This window comes from Heterocephalus glaber, unplaced genomic scaffold, assembly GCF_053883595.1.
Source record: "Heterocephalus glaber isolate CG9 unplaced genomic scaffold, H.glaber_assembly_v1.0 deba00001813, whole genome shotgun sequence".
In the NCBI taxonomy this organism is placed as follows: domain Eukaryota; kingdom Metazoa; phylum Chordata; class Mammalia; order Rodentia; family Bathyergidae; genus Heterocephalus; species Heterocephalus glaber.
In genome coordinates, this window is record NW_028258484.1 from 2543346 (window position 1) to 2569995 (window position 26650).

General features: G+C 46.0%; 2 protein-coding genes across 8 annotated transcripts in view; one reads left to right on the plus strand and one right to left on the minus strand.

The window, feature by feature from the left end:
- The window catches only part of Tom1l2 (target of myb1 like 2 membrane trafficking protein), a 127926-nt gene extending 118497 nt beyond the window's left edge, over window positions 1-9429 (minus strand). For all 7 annotated transcript variants that reach the window (XM_004868700.3, XM_004868699.3, XM_004868698.3 and 4 more), the window contains exon 1: window positions 9251-9429. In XM_004868700.3, the coding sequence (XP_004868757.1) occupies window positions 9251-9302 (52 nt within the window). In that variant the 5' untranslated portion in view covers window positions 9303-9429. The remainder of the gene's footprint in view (window positions 1-9250) is intronic.
- A 426-nt stretch (window positions 9430-9855) lies between these two features.
- The window catches only part of Drc3 (dynein regulatory complex subunit 3), a 36020-nt gene continuing 19225 nt past the window's right edge, over window positions 9856-26650 (plus strand). The window contains exons 1-6 of the mRNA XM_087203920.1: window positions 9856-10076; window positions 11052-11163; window positions 13953-14117; window positions 17731-17847; window positions 20023-20189; window positions 25940-26092. Coding sequence (XP_087060046.1) covers window positions 11151-11163; window positions 13953-14117; window positions 17731-17847; window positions 20023-20189; window positions 25940-26092 — 615 coding nt within the window. The 5' untranslated portion in view covers window positions 9856-10076; window positions 11052-11150. The remainder of the gene's footprint in view (window positions 10077-11051; window positions 11164-13952; window positions 14118-17730; window positions 17848-20022; window positions 20190-25939; window positions 26093-26650) is intronic.

Here is a 26650-nt window from a genome sequence, read left to right on the forward strand (position 1 = left end):
ACAGATTACAAAACTGAGGATTAGTACAGGTGCCAGACTCACACAAAAGGAATCACATAAAGAGGCAAAGTTGGGGAGTGGTTCCAATCCAAACCAAAACGTGTTAAATTGCAGAAGAGAACAGAAAGAGGGTAATGGCAGTCCACATTCCTCCAGAATTCATGGAAGGAACTACACTGTCTTTATGTAAGTTCCATCTGGGATCAGTTAAGGCCTTTCTTGTCCAAATACAAACAGACCACGCTTGCTGTCTAAAAGGCAATATCAACAAATGCAATGGAGTTAGACTTCTATTGTATGTAAGAGTGCGGTCTGTATGAGCTATAGAATCTTGAACAGGGCCGGGGATTTAGCTCAGTGGTTCCGGCACCTGCCTTGCAAGTGCAAGGTCCTGAGTTACCTTTGGGCCAGGGATTTGGCTCAGTGGTTTTTCCACCTGCTGCGCAAGCAGAAGGATCTGAGTTTGATCCCCGGCACCAAAAAAAAAAAAAAAAAAAAGAATCTTGAACAAATTTTTTAAACAACTAAGCTTCCATTTCTTCATCTAAAATGAAGATAATACTGATGTTTCTGAGAAAGCAAATGAAATAATGTGTGTACTTCACTGAATAAGGTACTGGGTACATGGTGAGTCTAGAAAATCATGCTAAGAATTTTAGCTTTGAAAGATGCTAAACAACAAGATCAACAGCAAGCAATCTATGGAATAAAAAACTATGCAGAGTATACTCTACCATATTCTGTGACGGTCATAAAGAAACAAAGTACACATCCTGCCCTAGGGGATAAGACAATCAACAAATAACAAGATAAATAAGAACAGAAAACAGAACCGGGCAGCAGGAATCAGTAGGCTTGAACATAATAGTTGACTGTAGGATGCTATATTAGGTGTTTACATTATATCTCATTTACTCTGCACAAAATCCTGGAGGGAAAGTATATCCTTTTCCATTTTGTAGGTAAAGAAAAAGCCAAATGAATAACAAGCACCGTGAGTCCAAAGAAGAGTCATCCCTATAAACAGGGTAGAGGAGGAAGGCTGCCTGATGGACAGCGGGCTTGATGACTGGATAGAGAAAATCAGAAATTCTTCTAGGTCAGCACTGGAAGGAGCACAAAACTAGGTACTAACTCTGAGGTTGTTATTTTTAGTTTTTGTTTTGTTTTTTAAGGTACTAGAGATCAAACTCAGCCCTCACACATACTAGGTAACCACTCTACCACTAAACTACACCCCAAGTCCCCAAGATTGGTTTTTATAAGGCCTCTCTTCTAATTACAAGCTGAACCAGCAGGAATAAACATAATGTTTTTGTTTTTGGTACCGGGGATCAAACTTGGGACCTTGCACTTGAGAGGCAGGTGGCAGAACCACTGAGCTAAATCCCCAGCCCAAACATAATGTTATTTATATCTTTTCAGTCTACTAGGTTAACCCAAAAATTCTGAGTGATTTATCTGCTAGGTCAAAAGAAATATCCTTGGGGTGGAGATCTAGCTCAGTGGTACCGCGCCTGCCTCACAAGCGCAAGGCCCTGAGTTCAATCCCTGGTACCGCAAAAAAACAAAACAAAACAAAAGAAACATCCTTTACTTACCTGGTGCTTCTCTAGGCATTGTATTTATACTCCCTTCCTCACCTAATATCCCAAGTCAAAAATAAGTAAATAAGTAAAGATAGTAGATTATATAGAAATATGTTAGTAGTGGTTTTACAATGTTATGTAAGAAAATATAAAGTAAAATATCAAGTATTTCATTACATGAAAAGAAGAATCTCAGGGCTGGGGATTTAGCTCAGTGGTTCCGCTACCTGCCTCACAAGCAGAAGGACCCGAGTTCGATCCCTGGTACCAAACAAAACAAAACAAAACAAGAAGAATCTCAATAAATTTGTAGGAAAGTTCACGATAGACATTTCCTTTGTCTTTGCATTTCCTACATTTTTCATATTTTCTATGTGGTTATATATTAATTTTTGTTTTGTTTTTGTTTTTTGAAACAGAGTCTCACTGTGCAGTCTACAGTGTCCTTGCACTTGATATGCAGCCCAGGCTGGTTTCAAACTTGCAATCCTCCTCCTTCAGCCTCCCCAATTCTTTGATTTTTTTTTAAACCACACTGACATGAAAAATTTAAATATCTCAAGCAGCCTTTTCCTAAAGCAGTTGTACCCCTTCAGAAAAGCCCTGTGAGTTTCAGCTCCTATTGTTGGATTTTTTTTTTTTTTATGTTTGTTTCTGAGACAGGATCTAGATAAGTTACCTAAGCTAGCCTCAAAAGTTTTCTTGTGATATTCCTGCTTCAGCCACTCAAGTAGGGATTACAGGCACAAATCACCATGTTGTCTGGCTTTTGCTCCTGTTTTTGTCATGTACAAGCCAACTGCTTTTTTTGTTGTTGTTGTTACCGGGGATCGAACTCGGGACCTTGTGCTTTCGAGGCATGCAGCGGAACCACTGAGCTAAATCCCCAGCCCCTCACTCCTGTTTTTGTACATGATAAACAGCAAAAAGATGAGCAGGCTGACCTCTACAATGTGACTTGGTTTAGTGTTTTATAACTTGTCCAGACAATTTAGGACAAATGCTCCCAGATTTCCTTCCAGTGTTCCATTGACTCACACCTTTCGGTCTCTGCTGGAAACTCCTAAGAAATCTCCCTGCTCCTGACCTTGGAAGTAGCACTGTCCACTGCTGACTTCCTGGTAGGACACCCCTCTTCCTGTTCTGCACAAATATAGACTTTGATGGTAAGAGAATGCTTTGGTAACTGCGAAGGTGAAATATCCCTGCCTCTGTAATGATACCCGTGCCACTCCTCTCCCCAGAATTCTTGCAGGGTTCCCAGGAAAGACTGCAAGCTACTTGGCCAACCTGTAAAAAAAAAGCAGACCCTCTACACTCAGGGCTTATCCTACTTTTCCTATCTCACCTTCTACCAGCCAAATGGAGCCAATCGTATCACCTCATCTACTCATCAAAATCTAGCATTTGCTCAAGTTGTCACCTCTGTCAAGAGAGCCCTCTAGGGCGGGGATTTAGTTCAGCGGCATGGGCGCCTGCCCAGTAAGCTTAAAAGGTCTTGAATTCCATCCCCGGTACCAAAACAAAAAACGAAAAGAGAGCCCTCTAAGCCCATTCCACATGAACTAAATTATCCCTATGCATCAAAACCGTGCTCAGCAGCCCCCTAGCCCTACCTCAAAGTCTTTCTGAGTTCCTCCTTTCCCCATATAGCTGTGGGCAATATAGCATAACAGGACACAAATTCTGGAGTCAGAGTGCTGGATTTAGACACTGGCTCCCGTACTGCAAGCTGTGTGACCCTAGGTAGGTTACATACCTTCTCATTGGCTCTTTATCCTCACTGGCAAAACAAAAATAACAGTACATTCTTACTGGCACTGTGTTTATTTGTTTTGGTACTAGGGATTGAACCCAGGGCCTCCACACTGAGCTACATCTCCAACCTTTTCTGTTTTTTATTTTGAGACAGGATCTCACTAGGTTGCTAAATCACCCAGGCTGGGCTTAAGCTTGCAATCCTCCTGCCTCAGCTTCCCAGAATACTGGGATTACAGATGGGTGCCCCTATGCCTGGCCCACACCACTGTTATGAGCATTAAATGACTTCAAGATGTATAAACTACCTACTTCAGTCTCTGACATATAGAAATCTAATACGGATCTTAAAATAGTCATAGTCTGTCCATAAGAAAATCCACATCTAATATTTAAAGAAGAGATTTAGCCAAGTATGGTGGCACATACCTGTAATCCCAGCACACTGGAAGGCTGAGGCAGGAGGATTGAAAGTTGGGGGTGGGGATGTAACTCAGTGCTTCCTGGTTCAAACCAAGGTCCTGAGTTCGATTCCCAGTGGTGGTGGTGGGGTGGCACAATAGTTGGGCCAGCAGCAAACACCATCACTGAGGAACTGGTTAAATATGTGGAGAGCTGAGTAAGGGTGAGGCTCAGAGGTGAGTGTGTGCCTAAACAAAAATTCTAAGAGTGGGGCCCAGTAGACCATTTTAACAAGCCCTCTAGGTGACTCTAATGAAACTGAAGTGCCAAGTGAGCACTGCATCAGGAGTGGATTGTAGGCTTAACTCTGGCACAGACCATGCACAGTCCCTTAGCTTCTCAGAGCCTGGATTTCTTTTAGTGGTACAGGGATAATAACACCCAAGTATTCAATATTAAAAAAATACTAAAGGATTAAATGAGATTCCGCTTACAGAGTCTACATATAGTAGGTGCTTAATAATTACAAGATCATCCATCCCACTTTGCTTCCTGCATCTCACAAGGTTATAAAGACTAAATACAATTACTTTAACCCAAAGGGCTTTGCAAATTGACAGTTGCTATCGAAATCAGAGGGATGACTAACTACTCTTGGTACAAATGGCCATGCTGAAATTCAATACCCAGCATTCTTGGGGCATTATAAAGTAGTTTAGTCCAACATCAATCACTTACAAACACAAACTTTGCAACACTTTACTGCTTCTTATGTTTATTAAAGCAGAACTATGAAAAGATTACCTGCCCCAATATGGGCAGCATTACTTACTGATCTCTGAATCTAAGTGAATCTCAGTTTTTCTCTTAGAAAAGGAATATCTAAAAACTTTTCCCAGCAAACAGAGAGAAAATGGCAGGTATCTGCAGAGCACCCTGAATCTGACTTGGGGAACTCCTGATGTATGACATCCAGCTCTGTGTGATGATGAAAGGGGAAATTAGGTAGTAAGATTTTGAAATATTTCAGAAGAGAAAAATCAAGAAATAGAAGTTAATACTTTTTCTCCCTCCACACTCCTTAACCTCTTACACCACTGCTTGCTCATTCTCTGAACCATCTATTCTATTCAGAAACCACCTTTCAGAATGCAAATAGAATGGATACAAGCAACGTGCAAATGGCTGGGGGTGTGGCTCAGGGTTTAACAGGCACAAGGCCTTGGGTTCAATCATCAGCACTGGAGAAAAAGAAATGCAGAAATAATTATGTTAGACTGTGGTCTTGACTAAGTGTTCAACTAAACAGCACCAGGTTAGAATGTCTATGTGAGACAGACATGAGACAGGGTAATAATAAACACTCCACCAACTACTCCAACCCTGGGCACTGTTATGACTGTGGTACCTTTCCTGAGGGCTCCCTAAGAGCACCTTTTTAATATTTATACCCTCAAGAGCCTAGGACAGGCCTGGTACCCAAAAGGCACACATAAATTCCTTCTGAATTGTATGATCTGTATTATTCAGGTACAAACCCCATACACCTGATGAGAGGTATTATTTTATAAGTGGAGAAAATTAGGTCCACAGAGAGTAAAAGTTGAAGCCAGTTAAAGAATGTCTTTTTTGGGGCCGGGTATTTAGCACCTGCCTCCCAAGCACAAGGTCCTGAGTTCGATTCTCAATACAAAAAAAAAAGTATTTTTTGATGCCACCTACCCACAGCAAGGGCTTCATCCTATCACCTAAATCCTACTTGCCACTATTCCCTACAGCCACCTCTGCTCCACTGAGACTGTGATTAAATGTGCCCATGGCTACTCCCCACTGTCCACCTCATTTAGTTGTCCAGAGGCCTGGGGGATTCTTTTATCAGCCTGCAGAGTTCCTACCCATCCCTCATGAACAGCCCACAAACTGAAAGAAGCCAGTCCTCACCATCCCAGACTCTTCTGAATTCTTTTTTTTTTTGGTACCGGGGATTGAACTCGGGACCTTGTGCTTGTGAGGCAGGCAGTGGCACCACTGAGCTAAATCCCTGGCCCAATAGCTGCTGTTTTTATTTTTTATTTTTATTTTTTATTTACTTATTGTTTGGAGACAGGGTTTTGCTATGTAGTTCAGGCTGGCCTTGAACTCACTATGGACCTCAGGCTGGCCTCGAACTTGTGGTAATCCTCCTGCCTCAGCCTTCCAAGCACCACCAGACCTGGCATGCTGTTGTTTTTAATCATTAACTTTTTTTTGAGACAGGGTCTGTGTATTCCAGGATAGCCTCAAAGAACTCACTTCATAGACCAGTCTGGCCTTGAACTTGCAGTGATCCACCTGCCTCAGCCTCCCAAATGCTGAGATTACAGGTTTGTGCCACCATGCCCAGCTCTAATCATTAGCTTTTTTTTTTTTTTTTTTTGATACCGGGGATCGAACTTGGGTCCTTGCGCTTGTGTAGCAGGTAGCGAAACCACTGAGCTAAATCCCTGGCCTCTAATCATTAGCTTTGATGTCATTTTATTTCTGTATTCCCCTCCATCCTATCCATTCCCTAGCATACACCTTTTTCGTTTGTTTGTTTGTTTTTGTTGTTGTTGTTTTTGAGAAGGGGTCTTACTATGTAGTTCAGACTAGCCTTGAACTCACAGTAATCCTCCTACCTGAGCCTCCCAAGTGCTGGGATTACACACATGCACCACCACACCTACCCTCCCTGGCATATACTTTAAAAAATACTGACAATATTAAATGTCATAAAAATCACTTTTACACTTGGTCACAACAGTATAGAATATTCATTAGAAACTCATTCTGTCCACTAATCATTTACCTGAATCAAACTGATATGAGTGAAGCCTTGCCTATCAACTACATAGCAATAGGAATCCTTCATCATCCTCATGTCAAGCGTAAGTGCTGGTGAACACTGAAAGGATATTTTCCTTCAGAGGTCACTAACCAACCAGCAGTATCATACCCTGACAAAAAATCCAACCTAACATGATTATTCTATTGTTAACAGAGACAATTACAATTTACTGAGCCTCTACTATGATCTAGATACGATGTTAAAAGGCTAAATGCTTTAGACACTATCTCATTTAAACCATACTACTCCATGAATATGAAAATCAATCTCTCTCTCTCTCTCCCTCCCTCCCTCCATGTACACAAACTATGGCTTAAAATCGTTGTACAATTTCTGGGATCTGGGCTCACACAGCCAAGAAACAGGCAGAGTCAAAATTCAACCCTGGTCTTTCTAACAAAAGTATCATGCTCTTTCCACTCTTGCTATATATCCCTACACCCCTTATATTTTGAAATTTCCCTTGATCTAGGAATGCAGCTCAGTGATAGAGTGCTTACCTAGCATGCACAAGATTCCAGGTTCAATCTCTAACATTGTAAAAATGAAAATCTTCCTTAACTTCTACCCTTCATCTACATTCTGCTCTTCATATCCACTTTGGGATATTAAAGATGGGGAGCTTCCTATAATAAGGGGGCAGAAATGAAAAAAAAATCACCCCAATTTTATTGGCTCCTTCCATTAACTGGCTGGAATTCAAACCCAACTGAGAAATGAGTATTGGTAATAAGGTTGCAGTGAAAGCACCTGAGGAAAGTACAAAAAGAAATGAGAAAGAGGGTTGGGGATTTAGCTCAGTGGTTCCACAGCTTGCCTCACAAGCACAAGGTCCTGAGTTTGATCCCTGGTACCGGAAAAAAAAAAAAAAAAGAAAGAAATGAGAAAGAAAAGGACAGTCTCTTTCGGAGATACTTCAGTGGACAGCAGGGGACTAAGTGTAAAAGTAGGAAAAGATATTTTCAGGGTCCAGTGTTTATAATTCCTTTAAAAAGATACTATACCAAAAAGGAAAGAGATTCCTAAATGCCAGTTAGCCAACAGAAGTCTCAACAACTTTACAGATCTCACTAACAGCTGAAAACTAAGCTGGAAATTTATAAGCAAAGAGAAAAATAATCACTACTGCCTAAACCAGTAGGCCCATAGGGACACTAAAGGTCTCTTCATAAAAGACATTTTATCAGTTCTTCAACCAACCAAAAGGAGCCCAATTTTAAAAGAAACTAATCAGCATTCTTGACTGATCACTCGGCATAAGCTCCTGAACTGAGTGAAAAGGCAAGTTGCATTATTATTAATATTATTATTATCCTTATTTGCAGGGCTGGGGATTGAACCCAGGGCCTGGTACAGGCTAAGCACACACTCTACCATCGAATTACATCACCAGCCTGAAAACTGCTTTTTTAGTAAGGAAACTCCACACAGGGCCAGGGATTTAGCTCAGTGGCACTGCGCCTGCCTCGAAAGCACAAGGTCCTGAGTTCAATCCCCGGTACCAAAAAGAAGAAACTCCATACAGTGGAGCACTTTGGTGTTCCTTCACCTATGCTTTGGACTTTCCTCATGCAGGATGCTGCTCATCACTGGTGCCCTTTTTTGGATACTCGGAGTTCCCCCATAGGACTGACAGGTCCTATAGGAGGGTACAACACTCTGGTTACTGCCAGGAAAAAAGTCCAGCTTTGGCAAATTTAATATAGAAGGCTCAACAATAGTCAATGTGCAGAGATTACCACAAACAATATTAAAACTATGAAACTTGAAGGCCCTACCACATCTCACCTTCAAACACCTCTTGTAACAAACAGAGTTTCAAATCAGAAGGGGCACAAGGTCCTGGGGGAGAGTCACTGGTAAAGCCACTACTGATGTCCAGGTTTCCTGAATCCCAGTAGCTCGGGCTTATCATTGAACAACACAGACTGCCTTCTTTCCTGCAGGCACTGTACGCACTGCAGGCATGCTACCCCAACCCCCTCAACACACACACAAGATCGTCACTCTCCCAGAACCCCTCCCCCATCCCAGTCCCTCCTACAGCCTAGCTAAATTGCAACTCAAATTAGCAAGTCTCGGAGCAGGGGGCATTTTCTGGGAAGGTGTCCAGTCTGAGGGCTGCTGGTACCAAGTAGGAGGGAGAACTATAGAAAGAAGTGACATCCCACAAACGGTCTGGAAGAACTAGGTCTGGATGCCAGTGGCAGAAGACATGCTGGCTGGATAAGGATGCACGCAGTGGCATCTCCCAATAGGCCAGGGGTAAGCAGGCCAGCAGTTGGCTCCACCTCTAGGAGAGACAGGAAGCATTAGGCCCTGGTGGATAGGGCGGGCGGGCACATCTCCAGGTCCAAGTTGGCCCTCGGGGGTACCTTCTTGCAGGGCTGGCACCAATACCCGTGAGGTGGCACAGAGGCCCCACAAGGACGCCCGGTCCACCTGTGAGGTGGCACTGGCTCCTGGAGGAGGCCCAGCTCGCACGTGAAGTTGCCCCGGCGCCAAGAGGGGATCCACTACAAGGATGCCCGGTCCGTCTGTGAGGTGGCACAGGCGTCGGGCAGAGAGCCGCTGTCTTTACCAGACCGGTCAGCCGCTGTCTCCCACCGTTCGTCCACCCCATGACCAGCCTTACCGAGACACTGCCCCACAGGCGTGCTAAACGGGTTCCCAAGGAGGAATTCCATCTTGGGCGAACCAAGCGGCAGCGGCCAGGACGCCCGGTCTGTGCCGCGGTCTCGCTTGTACCCAGCCGCTCCCGACCTGACTGACTCTTGCCCCCGCCCCACCCTCAGGAACGCCGAGTGCCGGGCCCTTGACCCCGCCCACTGGTCCTTTCTCTATTGGGCTACGCCTGTACAGCTCTTCTCCGATTGGTCTTTGTTCCGCTCCCATCGAAGCCCCACCCACCTCGCGACGTCCGATTGGGCCTAGGAGCGAGCTAGGTAACCGGAATCCCCGTCAGGCGTAGCGGCACCTCCCCTGGACCGCCCCAGAAGGGAGGCTGTGCCTTTGATTCATCTGGATGTTAGTCTATTTAGAGATACCTTATTATTATTGGACAAAGGATGAGTCAATCGCTCAAACAGGGAGCGGAAAGAAGGCGTATCTAAGAAGTTGCCCGCCCATACAAAGTGCTGATTGGAGAAACGTTTGTTTTCTCTTCGGCTGATTGGTGTTTGGAGTATTTCACCACCCCCGAGGTGTGGTCACGTGATCCATCAACCTTCACCCCCGGATGTCTATCTCCGGACTTCCCCTTAGCAACCGAGTGGCGGCACTTGGTTCCCCAGCAACAGAGAGGAGACGTGTTTGCTGCCGAGAATCAGCCCTGTTACTAGTGCTTGAGAGGTGAGCCGCGGGAGTTGAGGCTCCAAGAGGACTTGCAGAGGCGGAGCACCTGATTCTTTCCTTTGACCCTTTTCTCTGAGGATTCCAGCCCGGCACTTCTCATATGTAAAGTAAGCACAGATGTCCCCTGCTAGCTACTTTACAGTCGTACTGAGTCTGCCAAGACACTTTAGTCTTGGACTTTTAGTCTTTGTAGGAAAAAACCGCTCAGAGAGCATTTCTTTAGGAAGTGAAGGCCAGAAAGGATTCCTGCGGAGTTCCATCCCCACAGCCTCCTGTCTGGACCGTTTCATGGAAAGATAGGTACCCCTTCCAGAATTTAGCTCTCATATCTAACCTCTTAACTCTCGTTAAGTTATTTCATTTGGTGTTGTAAAAAGTGATTTGGCGCCGTCTGCTGTGTGAGCGCAAGGCCCCAGTTCGATCCCCGGTACAAAAAAAAAAGTGATTTGGATGACAATATGAATACTTGAATTCCGTGTCTGTCTCTAGTTCCTTCCCATCCTTGAATTCTCAGTTTCCCTATCTGGGAAATAAAGGCATTAGGAATCTCTTCTTTAATGGCTTTGCACTAGTTACTTTCCTGTTTTTGAGGCAAAATATCCGACACCCCCAATTTTAAAAAGGAGAGGTTTATTTTGGCTTACAGTTTCAAAGGATTCAGCCCATGGGTGGCAGGCTCCAAGGCAAAAACGACATTGTAAAAGGCCCAGGAGAAGGAAAGATGCTCACTCCCTGGTGGTCAGAACGCATAGAAGGGAGGAGCTGGGGACAAGAATAAAAACCCTTTTAGGTCAAGCCCCAAGTGACCTGCCTTCTCTGACCAGACCTCACCTTCTAATAGTACACTCAGCTAATGACTATAGTGCCCTCATGATCCAGTCACCTTTTAGACATGTGAGACTTTTGGGGGACATTTTAGATCTAAATCATAACCAGCTTCCAGAGCTAATGTGTAATTAAATAATTATGTGCACTGAGGGCACTTATATGCACACAGTTCGTGGTTGATTTTTCTTCTCCTTAATTTATGGCCAGTAGGGTCTCTATTTTTCAGATCCAACTAACCAGGTGGTTGTTTCCAGGGAAATACGGATCTGTTCTCAGACAGGAGGCTACTTGACTGATAGATGTGTAACACTCTCTGTTGCTTCTCCATCTCCTGCCTCTAGGCTTCACCAACAATGCTATCATCAGGCAAGTCAACGGGGACCCAGTTACGGTGGTAAATTTCTAATAAAGTCTCCATAGAGAAAGACTGTTTAGGCCTTTTTCCTGACCCAGAGCAGTGTGAGAAACATGAGCTGCGACAATGATTGTTCCTAGTATCCTGGGTGGAGTCATGATTAGAAAAACAGGTTCTGCCATTTACTAGGTGTATAAACTTCGGTGTGTTAATTAACCTTTCTAACTAGCTTCTGTTTTGTTCTCTGGAAATTGGGGTAATTAGTACTATAGTTTCCCAGAGATATCTCAAATCCATCTCTTACCTCTACCCCATGTCATCTCTGGTCTCACCCTCTTACAATTCTCAGTATCACAGCTAGAATGAGCTTTTGAACCTTGAAATCTAATCTCTTATCAAACCCTACAGGGATCCTAGGATAATAATACAAGTCCTGTATCTCCAAGTTTTCATCACTTAGGACAAAGTGGACCATGCTCTCTCACCTCAGGGTCCTCACTATAAAGTTTCCTCTCTGTTCTTTCCCTTTTATGCTTCAGATGTCATCCTGTCTTCTCTGGCCAGGCCAGGTACTTTAACGTATACTTTCATAGTTCCCTTCACCTAGAAACTTATCCTGGTTTGTAACTAAATATTTGTATGATTGTTTGATTCATGTCTGAACCAGAAATAAGGATAGTTATCTGTTATTCATGGCACACAGTATTCAGAATATATGTGTGACATGTGAAGTAACTATGTGATCTTACAAAAATATAAGAGAGAAGAATTATCAACCTATTACAGATGGGAAAGCAAAGGCTTAGACAGATGGAATGAGTTCCCAAAAGGTACACAGCCACAATCAGAATCCTGCCTTGGTATATTTAACAGATAGTGTGCATGACAGCAATCCCATATTGCATAGCGTTTTCCTGTCTTGACCTGTCATAGGTACCAGGCCTTCATGAATGGGGAGGGATGAGAAGTCAAAGTTTTGAAATCAGAATTAAGAGTAATTTCCAAAAGTATATTACCTTTTAAAAAGATAAGAGCCCAAAATGCTTTGCAGATAGTGTCTGCCAAATAAAACATATTAAAATTTCCCCAGAAGTAAGTTGGTAGCAAGTTATGGGAAACCTTAGGACAAATCATTTTAGAAGAGTAGGAAGCTGGTGAGGGCTGGAATTGTCACTGGGGAATCAGTCACCCTAAGAAGACAGAGCTAGTGTGGTGAGAGGGGGAAGAAAAGGCCTGGGTCTTGAAGGATGGAAAGCTCATATGGAGAAGGGACAGAGATGGCAGGGAGATATAGCCATCTGGGGCAGAAAGGAAAGGTGCACAAGAATTAAAGCCCTGAGACATTTGATCAGGGACAGCTGAGGAATGGAGCATGTGTATTTGTACAAGCTGCATCTAAGTGGACAGTGGGGAGGAAGGAGGGAGAGTGGTCTTAGAGGGAAGTCTCTAAGGCCAGATGACCGACTGTCCAGCCCAACCTGTGTTTATGGTGGATGTCATCCGCCCAACATCAGGAGTCCCTGGCATTGTTCTGTGGAATGAAAGGTAAGAGGGCAGGATCTGCCTTGCATCAGGGTGGGATGGACCAAAGGTCCAGGGAGGCCTGAATGCTGGGCAGGCATGTGGCCAGAGGTAAGAGGTAAGGCCAGAAGGGAGGTGAGAAGCAGGTGGAATCAAAATGGAGGACTGAACCTCCAAAGGCCTCAAGGGGCTGAATCTCAGTAGCCTGAGAATATGGCATCCTGCAGGGCCTAGCTATTTGGATGTTCTCATCAATAGAGTTGTGATGATGAGAATGAGGCTGGAATGCCCAGCTTCTCAGGCCTATTACCCTGTCCAGTCAGGAATAACAGTCCACAGTCAGTCTCACAGTGTGACTGATGGAATCCACAGATTACCCCCTTGCCTGCAGTGTCTCACCCAGATCCCTTTGGACCTTCAGCAATGGAAACCTACCAGAATTCGCTTAAAGAGAAACTAATGTGAGAAATCAGAAAACACTCACAGTAGAGGACACAGAAACTTGGATGAGGCCTAGATTTAAGAACCTTAGGGACTAGAAAGTCAGCAAAAAGAAGGCAGGCTCTGTCTCTGCCTGGCCGACTTTGTCTTTCTTTTCTGGATCTACTTCTCCCTGTGTATCTCCCACATCCCCCTCTTGCCCTGTCTGCTTAATCACATGCCCACTCCCTATTTCTTTCCAGTCAAGCCATCAGCTCTGATGAGCATTCTCTTTCCATGCCCCCAAGTTCCTACTGCTCAGAGGGACAGCATGAATGGCCAGCATGGGTCAGTGCCCACCTGCACACTGGGGGCCTCTTGTTGGAGGCAGCACACATATGACTGCCTGCAGGGGTGAGGCACTCTCAGAAGGGGGCTGCAGCCTGGCACACCTGGCTGGTGCTGCCAAGGACATGGTCAGTTGTTGGTGACCTTCATGATGTACAGAAAGATGGGAACACAGAGGCCTGACACAGGACCACAAACTTCAGGAGCACTGAGACCCACAGTGGACCCAGCATGGACACCAGTGCAGTGGGCCCAGGTGGGGCCCTTGCTGCAGTTCTGGGGTTAAGTAATGAACTTCTATGGAAGGGCCCCAGTGGTTGCAGAAAAACCCCTGACCAGTCTTGATTAAAATATATTAACCCCAAGGTTCAGCAAGCTAAGGGTGAGGACTGGGCAGCCTTCAGGTTATCCAGGCCACCACAATGGTCCATGACCCTTAAGAAGAGACCTCAGCCAGACTTTGTCCTCAAACCAAGAACAAGGTGGCTATAAGAGGAATGTGGTTTTCTAGGGAAGATGAACCGGATCTATGACTCGGTGGAGCCAAGAGTGATGGACGACGACATACTCAAGCTGGCTGTGGGGGAGCAGGGTCCCCAGGAGGAGGCTGGGCAGCTGGCCAAGCAGGAAGACATCCTCTTCAAAGATGTCCTGTCTCTGCAGCTGGACTTCCAGAGTGCGTATCCTGGGTGCTGGCAGTGGCCTGGGGTGGGATGGGGGCACCAGATGGGCACCCTGGCTTTCTCTGTCCCCCGCCCCGCTTTAAGCCCCAGAATTCTGCACAAAGTCTGTGGTCAAGGGACTTCCATCAGCATGAGGGACCTTGGGCTCTAAGGCATAAGAGCAATTGGATCTTTTAAAAACTTCACACTTAGTGTTGCTGACATTTGTCCACACCACTTCCGATTCTGAATAAGAACAGAAAAAAGATAGATTGTCCCTCTCCAAACCTAAGTGAACTCTCACAAGACTATGCTGTTTCCATCACATAATGCAACAGTACTGTCCTTGGAGCAGGGGTCTCTGGCAAGCCTAGGACATAGGAAGCCCCATATAACCAATACTGAGGAAGAATGAGAAGTTGGAGGAGCCAGCACTCTGGGAGGAGCTTTAGGGGAAGAGGTAACAAAAGGGGGCTGGAAGCAGAAGGGGCACAGGGCTCTGAGGTAGGGAGGAACTCAGGAGTGGCAGGACAGCCTAGTGGGAAGATGTGGCTGAGGACCAGGTAGAATCTTACTGCCTCTGTCCCCATCTAACACGTTTCCCCGAAAATAAGACCTAACTGGAAAATAAGCACTGGTCATTACCATGATGATAGCCCGTGTTATGCAGAGGATTGTACCTCACTATTCTCTTGCTTGGTGGCTACTCTATAATGGCAGGTAAGGCAAGGTGTTTGGAGCTGGCATTTTTGATCTCTAGTTTTTAAGGCTGATTATTTTCCTCTTAGGTCTTATTTTCAGGAAAACACAGCTATGAAAGGAGATGCCTGTAGTCTCTGCCTCAAGCACTGGTTAGGAGGACAAGTGAAAACATGTGCCTAGTACCTGGCTCATGCTGTGAGGCCAGCAAGCATGGAGGGAGAAAGGTTCCTGATATCCTTGTATACTGTGCAGGTGAGGACACTGCAGAGTGACCCAGTGGGACTCACATTCCTGCTCTGTCTTGGGCCCTAGGTTGGTTAGGCATCTGGCCAAAAAAGGAGTTATTGAAACTTGCCTCGGTTGGGCCTTCTGCCAGACTCCGAGGAACAAGAGCAGCTGGCAAGAGGACCCCAGCCCAGGCCAGCCTCACATAGCCCACAGGCCTCCTAGAGAATGGCCTCCAGAGCTGATCTCCCGTAGCAGGGAGGGCCCTGAGCTACAGACCTCAGCCCTGAGAGGAAGAAAGGATGCAGTGGCCACAGGATGGGACTTTAGCCCTTGACTGCTTTTCCTTTGCTTCCTGCTCCTCCATTTGAGGTTCATTTAGCCAATACTGAGCAAGTGCCTGTTATATGCCAGGTCCTGTTCTAGGTACTAGGATTCAGCTGTGAGCCCAAAAGACAAAGGACCTTGTCTTCAAAGAGTTGACATTCAAGTAGGGGAGGCAAATAAAGAAGGAAAATATACTGTATGTTAAAGGTAATATGTGCTATGCTGGAAAATGAAGCAAAGGAAGGGGAAACTAGGGTGGGGTGCAGTGTTTTCTAGGGTGGCCAAAGCCCTCGCCAAGAAGGTGACAGTCAAGCAAAGACTTGGAGGAGGTGAGGGAGGGTACCACATGGAGATCCACTGGGGAAAGTGAGGCAGCATTAGTGGCCAGGACCAAAGTCCTGAGGTAGGCCGGAGCTAGCCTGATGAGGCCTGCTGTGGAGGCCACTGTGGAGATAGGTCAGAGAAGTCTCATTGTGGTCAGCTGGCATCTACCTTGGGGCCTATGGAAGGTTCTTGGCTTTTGCAGTGAGTGAGGTGGAAGCCTGAGAGAGTCCTGAGCAGAAACAGGTCAGGATGGGACTTGAGTTCTCACAGGACACCCCTGGCTATAGGGTCAGGGCTGAAGCGGGAACCTAGTGAGATGGCTGCTGCTGTGGTCCAGGGAATGACAGCATTGGCTGGAGCCCAAGATGCTGGCCAGAGGCAGATTTGGTGTCAGTGTTAGGGATTAAGTTGGCTTTTTTTGTTAGTCCTGCCATGTTGGTAACTCGTTTGGAGCTAACTACCAAATATTTCCTGTTTTGTTGTGCTATTTGACTTTTCCACATGAACCACTGGCATGCAGGTGTGTGTGGCAGAGCACCAGGTGTGCAGAAGCTACCAGCAATAGCAGGGAGCCACCACAGCCAAGGGCAGGGTGCTGTCAGTCAGAGATCAGGGCCACAGCAGGTGTCTAGAAAATCCAGCTAGGCATGGGAGGTGTCTGGGAGCCTGCAGCAAGCCTGGGCTCTGTCCCGAAGTGGGGAGGGGAGTAGGGGAAAGTATCAGTGTGGGAAATCTGGCCACAGTCGGGGAGCTAAGGAACAGGTTCCAGTGCCACCCAGCCCTGGGGACCCACGGAGGGAGTGAGGAGCAGTCCATCTCTAGGCAGAGGGCAGTGGGATCTAGGTTAGAAGACCCAGGCACAGGAAGAGGGTTGGGAATGGTACCTTTCCCCAACCTGAATTTTCACAAGCTCTCTAGTTGGACCTTGACTCTGAATGAATATTGAAACTGCAATTCCAAATGTATGCTTGTTGATGATCCTTGTTTTTTGTTTTGTTTTGGTTTGCTTTTTGGAGGTACTGGGTATGGAACAAGGGCCTCTCTTATTACTAGGCAAGTTCTCTATACTGAGCTACACCCTCAACCCTCTTAATGATACTTTTTTAAACCCCTTCATGTCCATATTATTCCACTTCTTTAAATAAGCATTCTAATTTTCTAAGTTTTGGAAATCACTATAAAAAGAAATACAGAATAAAAGGGGCATATAAACAACAGAACTCTGTGTGGTTTCTGGGAAAGTCTGGGGTACAAGTTTAGCCTTTAGAATTTTACACTTGCAGTATCAATTGTTTGTGTGTTATTCAGGACTCTTCTGGCTGCTGGTGGTATAAGTCGAACTCTGACTGGCTGATGAATGAAGGAGTTGGGTGGCTGTGCAGCTGGGGTGGATAGGCCTCAGGGGCTGTGGAGTCCTATCATTTCCATGCTGTCTAGAACCTGCTGTTCTGTTGTATAGTGATTTATCCCATCCCCTATATGTGCATAGCTGGGAATACACCATTTTTCTGTCCTTTATGTGCCGCTAGGTGTTCTTAGCTGTGTCTTTGGAGACATTTCAAGAAAACTACAGTTCAAAGGTCACAGACATTAAACATTTCAGTAAATTTGGCAAAACGATCTTCCAAAAGATTGTACTAGTTGACTAACCCTTCTACCAACAGAGCTGCATACCTCAATTCTATTTGTCATGCTGCAAAAGGCCAGCCCCTTCTAGTAGCCTATTTCCCAAAGTGGACCAGCCTCCTGGGGGCACTCAGCCTGACACGAGAGGCAATGTGAGTAAGTCTCCTGTCCTGGACAGGTCCAGCTCACCCCCCACACCCCTCCCAACCCTTTCCGCCAGTGGACCTCTTAGGTCCTCCTACAGCTCTGGGTGACACCACTGATCCCCACTGGTACTATACGCTAATAGGGACACAATACTCATCAGTGTTCAGCCCACGCATTTAACTCCAGGGCAGGGCAGGGGAGTGGCAGGGTCTTTCTCTCTTTAACTTTACTTTGTCTTGGTCCCTTGACCTGAGCCTGACCCCTGGGCTGTTGCAGACATCCTCCGCATAGACAACCTCTGGCAGTTTGAGAACCTGCAGAAGCTGCAGCTGGACAACAACATCATTGAGAGGATAGAAGGCCTGGAGAACCTCACACAGCTGGTCTGGCTGGGTAAGGCCCTGACCTCTGTGTATGTCCACCCTAATCGAAGGTGACCCCCTGCCAAGTTTGTCACCTCCCAAGGGACAGTAATCATGCATGACACTCAGCTGCCAGCCTGTCATTAGCCCAGGCACAGGAGAAGCTCTGTGTTCTAGGAGCAAAAAAAAAGCTGCTTAAAAAAAAAAAACAAACCTTGACTTATGGTGGCCAAAGTGCAACAAAGATGTGTTTGGACCTCAGGACAGAATGTTCTCCTACCTGCCTATCCTCTCAGTCTGGGTGAGGCACAAGGAGAACTGCTGTTTAATTAGACACAGCTGGACAAATAACTGTTACCCAGTGGGGTCCAGATCAAACGAACAATGACCACGGCAGAAGTTGTGTGCATTGAACACTCAACAACACACTAAGTGTGGACCTTCCATATGAGGCCTTTCCCCACAGCAGCCCCATCATAGAATTGAGAAAACCTAGGTCACAGAGAGGAAGAGGGGATATCAGACTCCCAGCTTGTCTCTGACCCTAGAGCTCTGGCCCTTACTGCCAAAGCCACAGGGGTTTTGATCAACTGTGTTTTTTACTGGTTTCGTAGAAACCTCTCATATTTGGCAAGGGACAGTGAGCACCCAAAAGGGAGGAGAGAATAAGAGCTCTTGTCTTTTAGCCCAATAATAACGTTAACATTTGTGTGTGTGTTTTTACGGAACCCTGGATCAAGCTCAGGACTTTGCACTTGCAAGGCAGGTGTGTTGCCACTGAGCTAAATCCCCAGCCCCAACATTGGTGTTTGTTATAATTGCAACCTATAATAGAGGAACCAAAGCTCAGAGAGGCCAGGGCATTTTCCTGAAGCTATACAACCAACCCCAAGGTTCATACTTCCTCCATCCTGCCATGCTGCTTCCTGATAACCAGGGCAACCAGGGGCATCAGAGTACCTCCAAATTTGCCAAACATTCTCAACTGTGTTTGTGCTGACCCTCAGCAACCATAGGGACCGCACAGGCAGGATCATGCTGCCATTTCACAGATATAGCCAAATGAGGCTCAGAGAGGCTGACCGGCTTGATGGGGTCATACGCGCAGGTAGGAAAACATACCACAGCCAGGTCTTATGAGTCTTCAGCGTAGGTCCCCAGCCCAAGTACCCCTCAAAATGTGCCACCACCCATTAAAACTGATTCCCGGCTGGAAGATCTGTCTGCATTGCTAGGAATCATCTCTCTGCAGGAGGTGAAGATAGTGTCCCTGACCATACTGAAGGTGCCATGGCCAACCCTTCACGAGCTACCAGGCCTACCTGTCTCTCAGCTATGCATCCCCACAAGAGCCCAACATTTGCCCATTCATCCAGGGAGTGACTTGATTCTGGCCATCGGTCCCTCCTAAACAGTATTTCTCCTTCCTGACCAATCCATTAGGGAGAAAAATTCCATACTACCTCTCAGGGCTGTTGTCAGAGGATGTGCAGATAACCACTTGATAAACAGGTAAATGCTAAGCAGACAGGAGGCAGTCTACTTAAAATACCTACAGGTATTAGCTGGGCATGGTGGTACATTCCTGTAGTCCCACTACTGTGGGGCTGAGGTAGAAGGATCACAAATCCGAGCACAGCCTGGGCCACTTAATGACTTGGTAAGACCCTGTCTCAAAATAAAAAATAAAAAAGAGCTGGGGCCAGGGATTTAGCTCAGTGGCACTGCACCTGCCTTGAAAGCTCAAGGTCCTGAGTTTGATCCCTAGTACAAAAAAAAAAAAAGAGCTGGGGTTATAGCTCAGTGTAAAGGTCTTGAGTTCAATCCCTGTTACACACACACACACACACACACACACACACACACACAAGGGGAAGTGCAACCCCACAACTGTCTGCCCCTGATCCCAGGGCTTACTCCTTTAGACCTACTTGTCAGTATTTTTGTCTCAGAACTGTGACAGAGCATTAAGGTGTCCCAGTAACGGGGATGAGTGGCAGAACTGGGGAGAAGGGGACATCTAAGGCTGCAGGAAAGAATCCACACCAGGCTTCTAGAAGTCACAAACTGTTGAACAGCAGGTCAATTCCTGGCCCCTAAACTGGTGATAAATCACAGAGCACACAGTAGCCCTGATGGTTCTATTTCAGGACAGTCCCTCCCCTGGCCCAGGCAGCACATCTTCAGAGCACTCTTCCCTTCCCAGATCTGTCCTTCAACAACATCAAGGTTATCGAGGGACTGGATACCCTGGTCAACCTGGAGGACCTGAGTTTGTTCAACAATAGGATCTCCAAGATTGACTCTCTAGATGCACTGGTCAAGCTACAAGTCCTGTCACTGGGCAACAACCAGATTGACAACATGTTGAATGTGAGTAGCTTGGCTTTGGGATGCGTGTTGGGGTCAGGGTGGGAGTCTGGAGCATGGAAATTGCAAGGTGAGGGTTCCTGGTCTCCCCCTTTGCCTGGAAATCCAGACATCCAGATTATTCCATGGGGGGCTTAATAATATCTACATACAATGCTTAAACCTACAAAACCCCACTCTGGATACCAGTTTGCAACCTCAGTTTTGATAAGGTCCCTTTCTTTCCCTGCATCTCATGCTCATTTAGCAAACATTTGCTGAGGTGAGGACCTGTTGGATGTGGGGTATTTGTCTTGTGCTCAGTGGGTACAGACATGGACAATATATGGTCCCTTTGGGGTAAGCACCCCACACCCAGACACAAGTAACAGGAAGCCAGTGACCTGAGGAATATAGTAAGGCAAGACCCATGGAGGGTAGGAAGGCATCCCAGGTCCCAGGGATTTGTCTATGTGACACTGGATATTGGTCATCTTGGGGAAAGGTGGGCTTCCCCCCTCACCCTACAATGGACTCACAGCAATGGGCTGGAGCTGAGACCCCAGCAGTGCCATGAGCAGTGCCTGTGTCAGGTGACTCAGTAGTGACCTTGTTAGCCCTGGTCATATCTGCTTCTCCAGCCTGCCCACCAATCTTGGTGCTGTCCAGCATCCTTTCAAGACCCCTTTGTTGCTTACTTCAGTCTGATGATCTGGATTACATCCCAGCTGCATGCCCGAGTGGGTTAGATGAGCAGCCTGGGTGGGTCATATCAAGTCATCATCGCTGTTTGAGTCTGTTTAGCAAGGTCAAACCCTGGAGGCAGTGAGTCTCAGAATTTTACCTGGCATTCTGTAGGATTGAAATCTAAGTGAGGTGTTAGTGCTCTATGACTCAGTTTCCTTGCCTGTCAAATGGACAGAGTAAATATCCCACCTCTTCAGGCTCTCACAAGAGTCAAGTGAGGTACTGAACATATAATATTTGGTTCAGAGTTGGGCTAGAGCAGGTTCTTAACAAGCAGAGGACCTGTCATGGTGACATCCTTCCTGGAAGAATGTCAGGGAACAAGAGGTGACTTGCTTCAGACTCACTAAGAGATGATGAGAATTTTCTATCTAACAGAAGAAGGGTTCTCAGGAGGTGAAGATAGCATAAGCAAAGGCCCAGAGGTTACCTAGGAGAGCCCACTTTATAGCACCATGGAGGTGTTCAAGGTCCTGAGAAGTCCAGGGTGTGCACAGACTGGGGCTCAGTCTGGGAACTGGGCTCGCTGCAGCTAGGGATATCCAGAGAAACATTGGGATCCACATGGCTTTGTGCTATGTTATGTTCAGGGCAGGTCTACATTAGGAAGGAAACCCACCACCACCATGAGGGTGGATTTGGAAAGGTAGAGGCTGCATGAATGATGCCTAGGATGTTGTCTCCAGAAAGGATGCTTGACCTGCAAGTATCAGAAAAGCTTCACTCCAACTGGCTGGAAGCAGAGGTGAGACAGGGATGTGGAAGCAGGTGATTTGTTTGGAAGGTGACTTCAGGAAGGAGGTAGTGAAGGAGCAAGAGAACTAATATATGGGTGTCACTGGGGTTGCCTCTGCAGGTGATGGGGGCTTGATTCTGCTGGACCTCAGAAATATCCAGAATGCTTCCCAGAAGTGACCACACAAGGGTCAGAGCTCCAGGCACTGGTTGAAAGTCCTGTCCCTCAATAGCTGGTGTCACCCCAAGGGGATTAGATCCCTCCCCACTTGCTGGGCCTCTGGGTGTCAGAGACCTCTCTGACACAGAAAGCCAGTGATGAGCTGAGCTCTGTCAGCAGGAGTCTGTCACAGTGGCAGATAAAGTCAGAGGTCTGCCAAGCACCAGCCGTAAACAAGGGCATTTAGTGGCCTGGTTATTGGCACTGGAAAGAGAGGCAGCTTGTCAGTGGGGTTTCAAGGACACAGGTTCTTTCCACTTCTGGGTTCCGCCAGCCTCAGCGTCTGTCCAAGGTTGCTTCCCCTTGCAGTCAAGGTTACAGGTTTTCATGTTTCTTTCTTTCTTTTTTTTTTTCCCCCCAGTACAGGGAATTGAACTCAGGATCTTGCACTTGCAAGGTAGGCGCAATGCCACTGAGCTAAATCCCTGTCCCTAAACCATATTCCATATTTCTATTTAGCAAGACAGAGAAAGTAAGAAATCTCCTCCCAATAAGATGTGGTCCAATCAGGCCATCTTGGGCTCTGTATATACCCTCAGTCCAATATCCTGTCTAGAACATGACTAGGCTGGTGGCTTAGGTGGATGGCCAAGTGTGTGTCCAAACCCCAGAGGTGGTATAAACTCAAAAGTTTGCCCTGTGCACCAGACAGAGGATTTAAATGTACCAGTACCCTTCTGGGGGTTGAAGTGTAGGCTGTCTAGCCTGCATGTGCTTTGTTGGGATGAAAAAACTGTGTCTGGCTGAATGAGGCATAGGGTGGGAAGGCAGGCTAATAACATCAGAACTGAGATTTAATCAACCTGTGTTCAAATCTTAGCCCTGCCACCTACCAGCTATATGTCCTTGGGCCTGGTGACTTATCCGTAACATGAGATTAGTAGTAGTTTTTACCTCATAGGGTTGCTGTGAAGATTGAATTGGCTAGAGAGTGTTAGGTGGTTAATACAGGACCTGGTACATAGTAGGTACACAGAAGTGATTATAATTTGGAAATACACCCAAAACGTCTTTTTTTTCTTTGCCGAGCATTGAACCCAGGGACTCACACATGCTAGACCAGTGCTCTGCCACTGAGCCACATCCTCATTCCGCAGTCTTGCTGCTTGAAACTATCTATGAGCATTTATTTAGCAGATGGTTCTGCCTTGGTGTATCCAATACCCCAGGCTCCATGTGAATGAATCCCTTCTGATTTGTTATCCCTCAGGCTTGGAGAGTTTACTAGAGCCAAGGCCCTGTCCCTCGAAAGGCCCAGGCCTGGACATGAAAGGATGTGGAGATAGTCATGCTCTGGCCTCACCCCCTTGGCCTTGGGTATTTTCCCATCCTGCTTCTGCAAGGCCTGGGCAGGAAAAATCCCATCATCTGTAGCCAGTGGGTACCATGTAGCCTTACATGAATATTCAAGATACCCATATAGCTAGTCCCTAGAGAAAAAGAGGAAGACAGAAGCCCCATGGGGAGAGGCTTCCAGGGAGTGCTGAGGTATCTGGGCCAGATGTTCTCAAAGCCTGACTGCATCCTGGGGACTCTAGGGATCCAGGATCCTCTTCAATTAATCCAGCACTGGCCCTCTTTGGGAGTTGACCTAGGACATACTGACAGATACTTCTCAGGTATTAGCTTCTAACACCAGCATCTTTGCTTTTAGTTCTTAACTTTCCTGAATATCTGACATCTAATTACATGCTCTCATCCTTTATTTACTTCCAAGGCTGCTTATTTCTGCTTATTGCATTAAGAATACAGACTTTGTGGGTCAGGGATTTAGCTCAGTGGTTCCGCCGCCTGCCTCTAAGGCGCAAGGTCCCGGGTTTGATCCCCCGTACCAAAAAAAAAAAAAAAGAACACAGACTTTGAAGCAGAACTCAGGGTTCACAGAAAGAGGCCTCAGTCCTTGCTTCTCTCTCCCAGGCCACAGCTACTTCTAGGTTGACTGTGTGTTTTGTGCCTGGTATTTAAGAATTGTGCATGAGCACCTACCTGCCTTTAGTTGCCCCTATTCCCTTGAGTCATCAGTCCTCCTTCCCTGCTATACCACACCGTTGCTTAGACACGGCGTGACATATTCCATTTCCCTGGAGGTAGATGTCAAGGTTGGTTCTAACCTGGTGCCATTACACACAGGCTTTAGTGAATGTCCTTGAACAGGGGATGTTCTTGAACAGGGTTACTTTCACCTGGATTAATCCATCCATAAGATAAACTCCTAGAATGGGAATTTCCAGGTCAGAAGACATGTGCATTTTTAATTTTGATAGACCTTAGCCAAATTCCCCACTTTATAAATAAAGCTGTTTATAGACCTGCCAGCAATGATGGGGCAGCCTATTCTCTCTTACCTTCCACAAAACATTTTATTATCAAACTTTTCTCTTTGCAAACCTAAATGATTAAAAATAGAGGCCGGGGATTTAGCTCAGTGGTTCTGGCACCTGCCTTGAAAGTGAAAGGTCCTGAGTTCAATACCCGGTACCAAAAAAAATAGATTCTCATTTGGGGCATCTCTTAAAAATTAAACTATGGGCTACGGGTTTAGCTCAGTTGTTCTGCCACCTGCCTTGCAAGCACCAGGATCCAAGTTCAATCCCTGGTACCAAAAACAAAACAAACCAACAAACAAAAAAATTAAACCAGATCCTATCTCCCTCATAGACACTTAAAATTCCAATGGCTTTATTATTCTTGGGGAAAAAGAAAATCCAAACTATGTGCTCACAGCCTATGTGGGCTTCACCAACGTGCCCCTAACTTTGTCTCCAGTGTCATTTCATATCCTTTTTACAGCACCCTCCCCATCATTCTGCAGCCACATGGCCTTTGTTCAGTTTCTGCCAAGTTCCCTTGTGTCTCAAGGCCTTTGCCTCCACTGTTTTAGCTCTGGGATTGTGCTTTCCCTATTCTGTCTTGGCTGACTCCCTCTGGTCTCAGATTAAACACCACGCCCTGTGAAACCTCTGAGCCCTCTAGCTGAAAAAGGCCTCTTTATTATTTTCTCTCATTGTGCCATCTTTAAATTCTTTATAGCACTTACCCTGAACTGTAATAATTTTATTTTAAAAAACATTTTTCCCTACCCCTAGAATGTAAGCTCTTGCTATTAGATTATTAGGGTAAGGACCCATGGGCCACATTCCTGGCTCTATTGCCAAAGCCAACCACTTACCTGAAACCTGTTAGGTACTTAGTAAGGTTTGTTGGACCAAAAAAAAAATGACACAAAGAAATGCATTTAGAAAAGCACATGCAGTTCCTCCTCAGCCTTGTATAGCACTGTGGCAAGGTACTCGAACAGTGTTATAACATGAAGTATTAACTATGTGCTTGACTTTTTCTCATTTTACTAAAACTGGAGTATAGGAAGAACAGACAACCACTAGTGGAATGTTCCACTCACTATTATCCAGTGAATGCAAAGTTAGCCACACATTAGTTCCATTTAATTTAAGAGATTTGGACCTTTCCAAAAGTGGGCAAAAAGGCACAGCTATTCTGAGCAAAAAATAATAATAATAGCAGCAACGACTACAATTATCCTTCATTTAGTAGGTGTCAGGCACTCTTTTTGTGCGTGTCTTACTGGGAATAGAACCCAGGACCCAGCTCTTTTTAAATTTTTATTTTTGAGGGAGGGTCTTGCTAAGTAACCCAGGCTAGATTTGAACTTGAGGTCCTCCTGCCTTAGGATCTGGGACACCTGGCTATCAGGGACTCTTCTGAATGTTTTTCAAAACTTACTTCATTTGGTCTTTACATCACCTGTAACATACACAGTATACTTATACCCACTTTACGGATGAGGAAGTTGAGGCTCATAGATGTTAGGTAACTTGTCCAAAGTCTGCAGCTAGCATTGAAAACTGGTTGACTGAGTCTTTGGAAAGCTTAGGTCTATTGGAAGGTCTCAGTACAGCTGTCTGGTTTGGAAACCCCACCTCCTTGCCTGTGCACTTGGAAGCTACCCTGACCAGCTGAAAACTCCAGAAGAGTGCTAAGGAGGGATGCTGCCATGTGTGCTTTCAGCTCTGTAATTGCCAGAAGATGAATCTTTTTCCCCAATTCTCCCCAGATCATCTACCTTCGGCAGTTCAAGTGCCTGCGGACACTCAGCCTCTCAGGGAACCCCATTACTCAGACAGAGGCTTACAAGATGCTCATCTACGCCCACCTTCCTGACCTTGTGTACCTGGACTTCAGACGCATCGATGACCACATGGGAAGTGTCTCCCTCTCTGTCCCCCACCTTTATGAGACAGAGTCTTCAGGAGACCCAGTTTCATAGAAAGAAGAGAAAAAGAATCCCACCCTTTGGTGGCAGGACAGGGAAGCCCCTGAATGACAGTGCTTGGGTGAAGGCTATTGACCTGCCTACTCCTCTCATGAACCCTGTGCCTTTATTGGGAGAGAAGACCCCATGTTCGGGCACTGAGGTGATTTAGGGGGAACCCCAGAGAGGCCATCCACAGCAGGGAGGAGAGCTGACCCACTGTCTCCATCCTGACTCTAGTAGCCTGTCCATGGATCTGGGGACAAGCTGCTTCTAAGTGTGGACTCCTTCGCTTGCCAGAATCTTCTTTGGAGGTTTACAGAGACAACAGGGAGGAGTTGCTCTACTGACAGTAGTTGTTCTACTGACTGTGGGCTTTCTCTTATCTTTAAACAGTCCAAAAAATTGAGTTTGAATTCTAAAACTCTTAATTTTTCAGGAGCTCCAGTGGTGTAATTTGTTAGTACATGGTACTTATAAAAACTCTTAATTTTTAATTTTCTCATGTAAGCA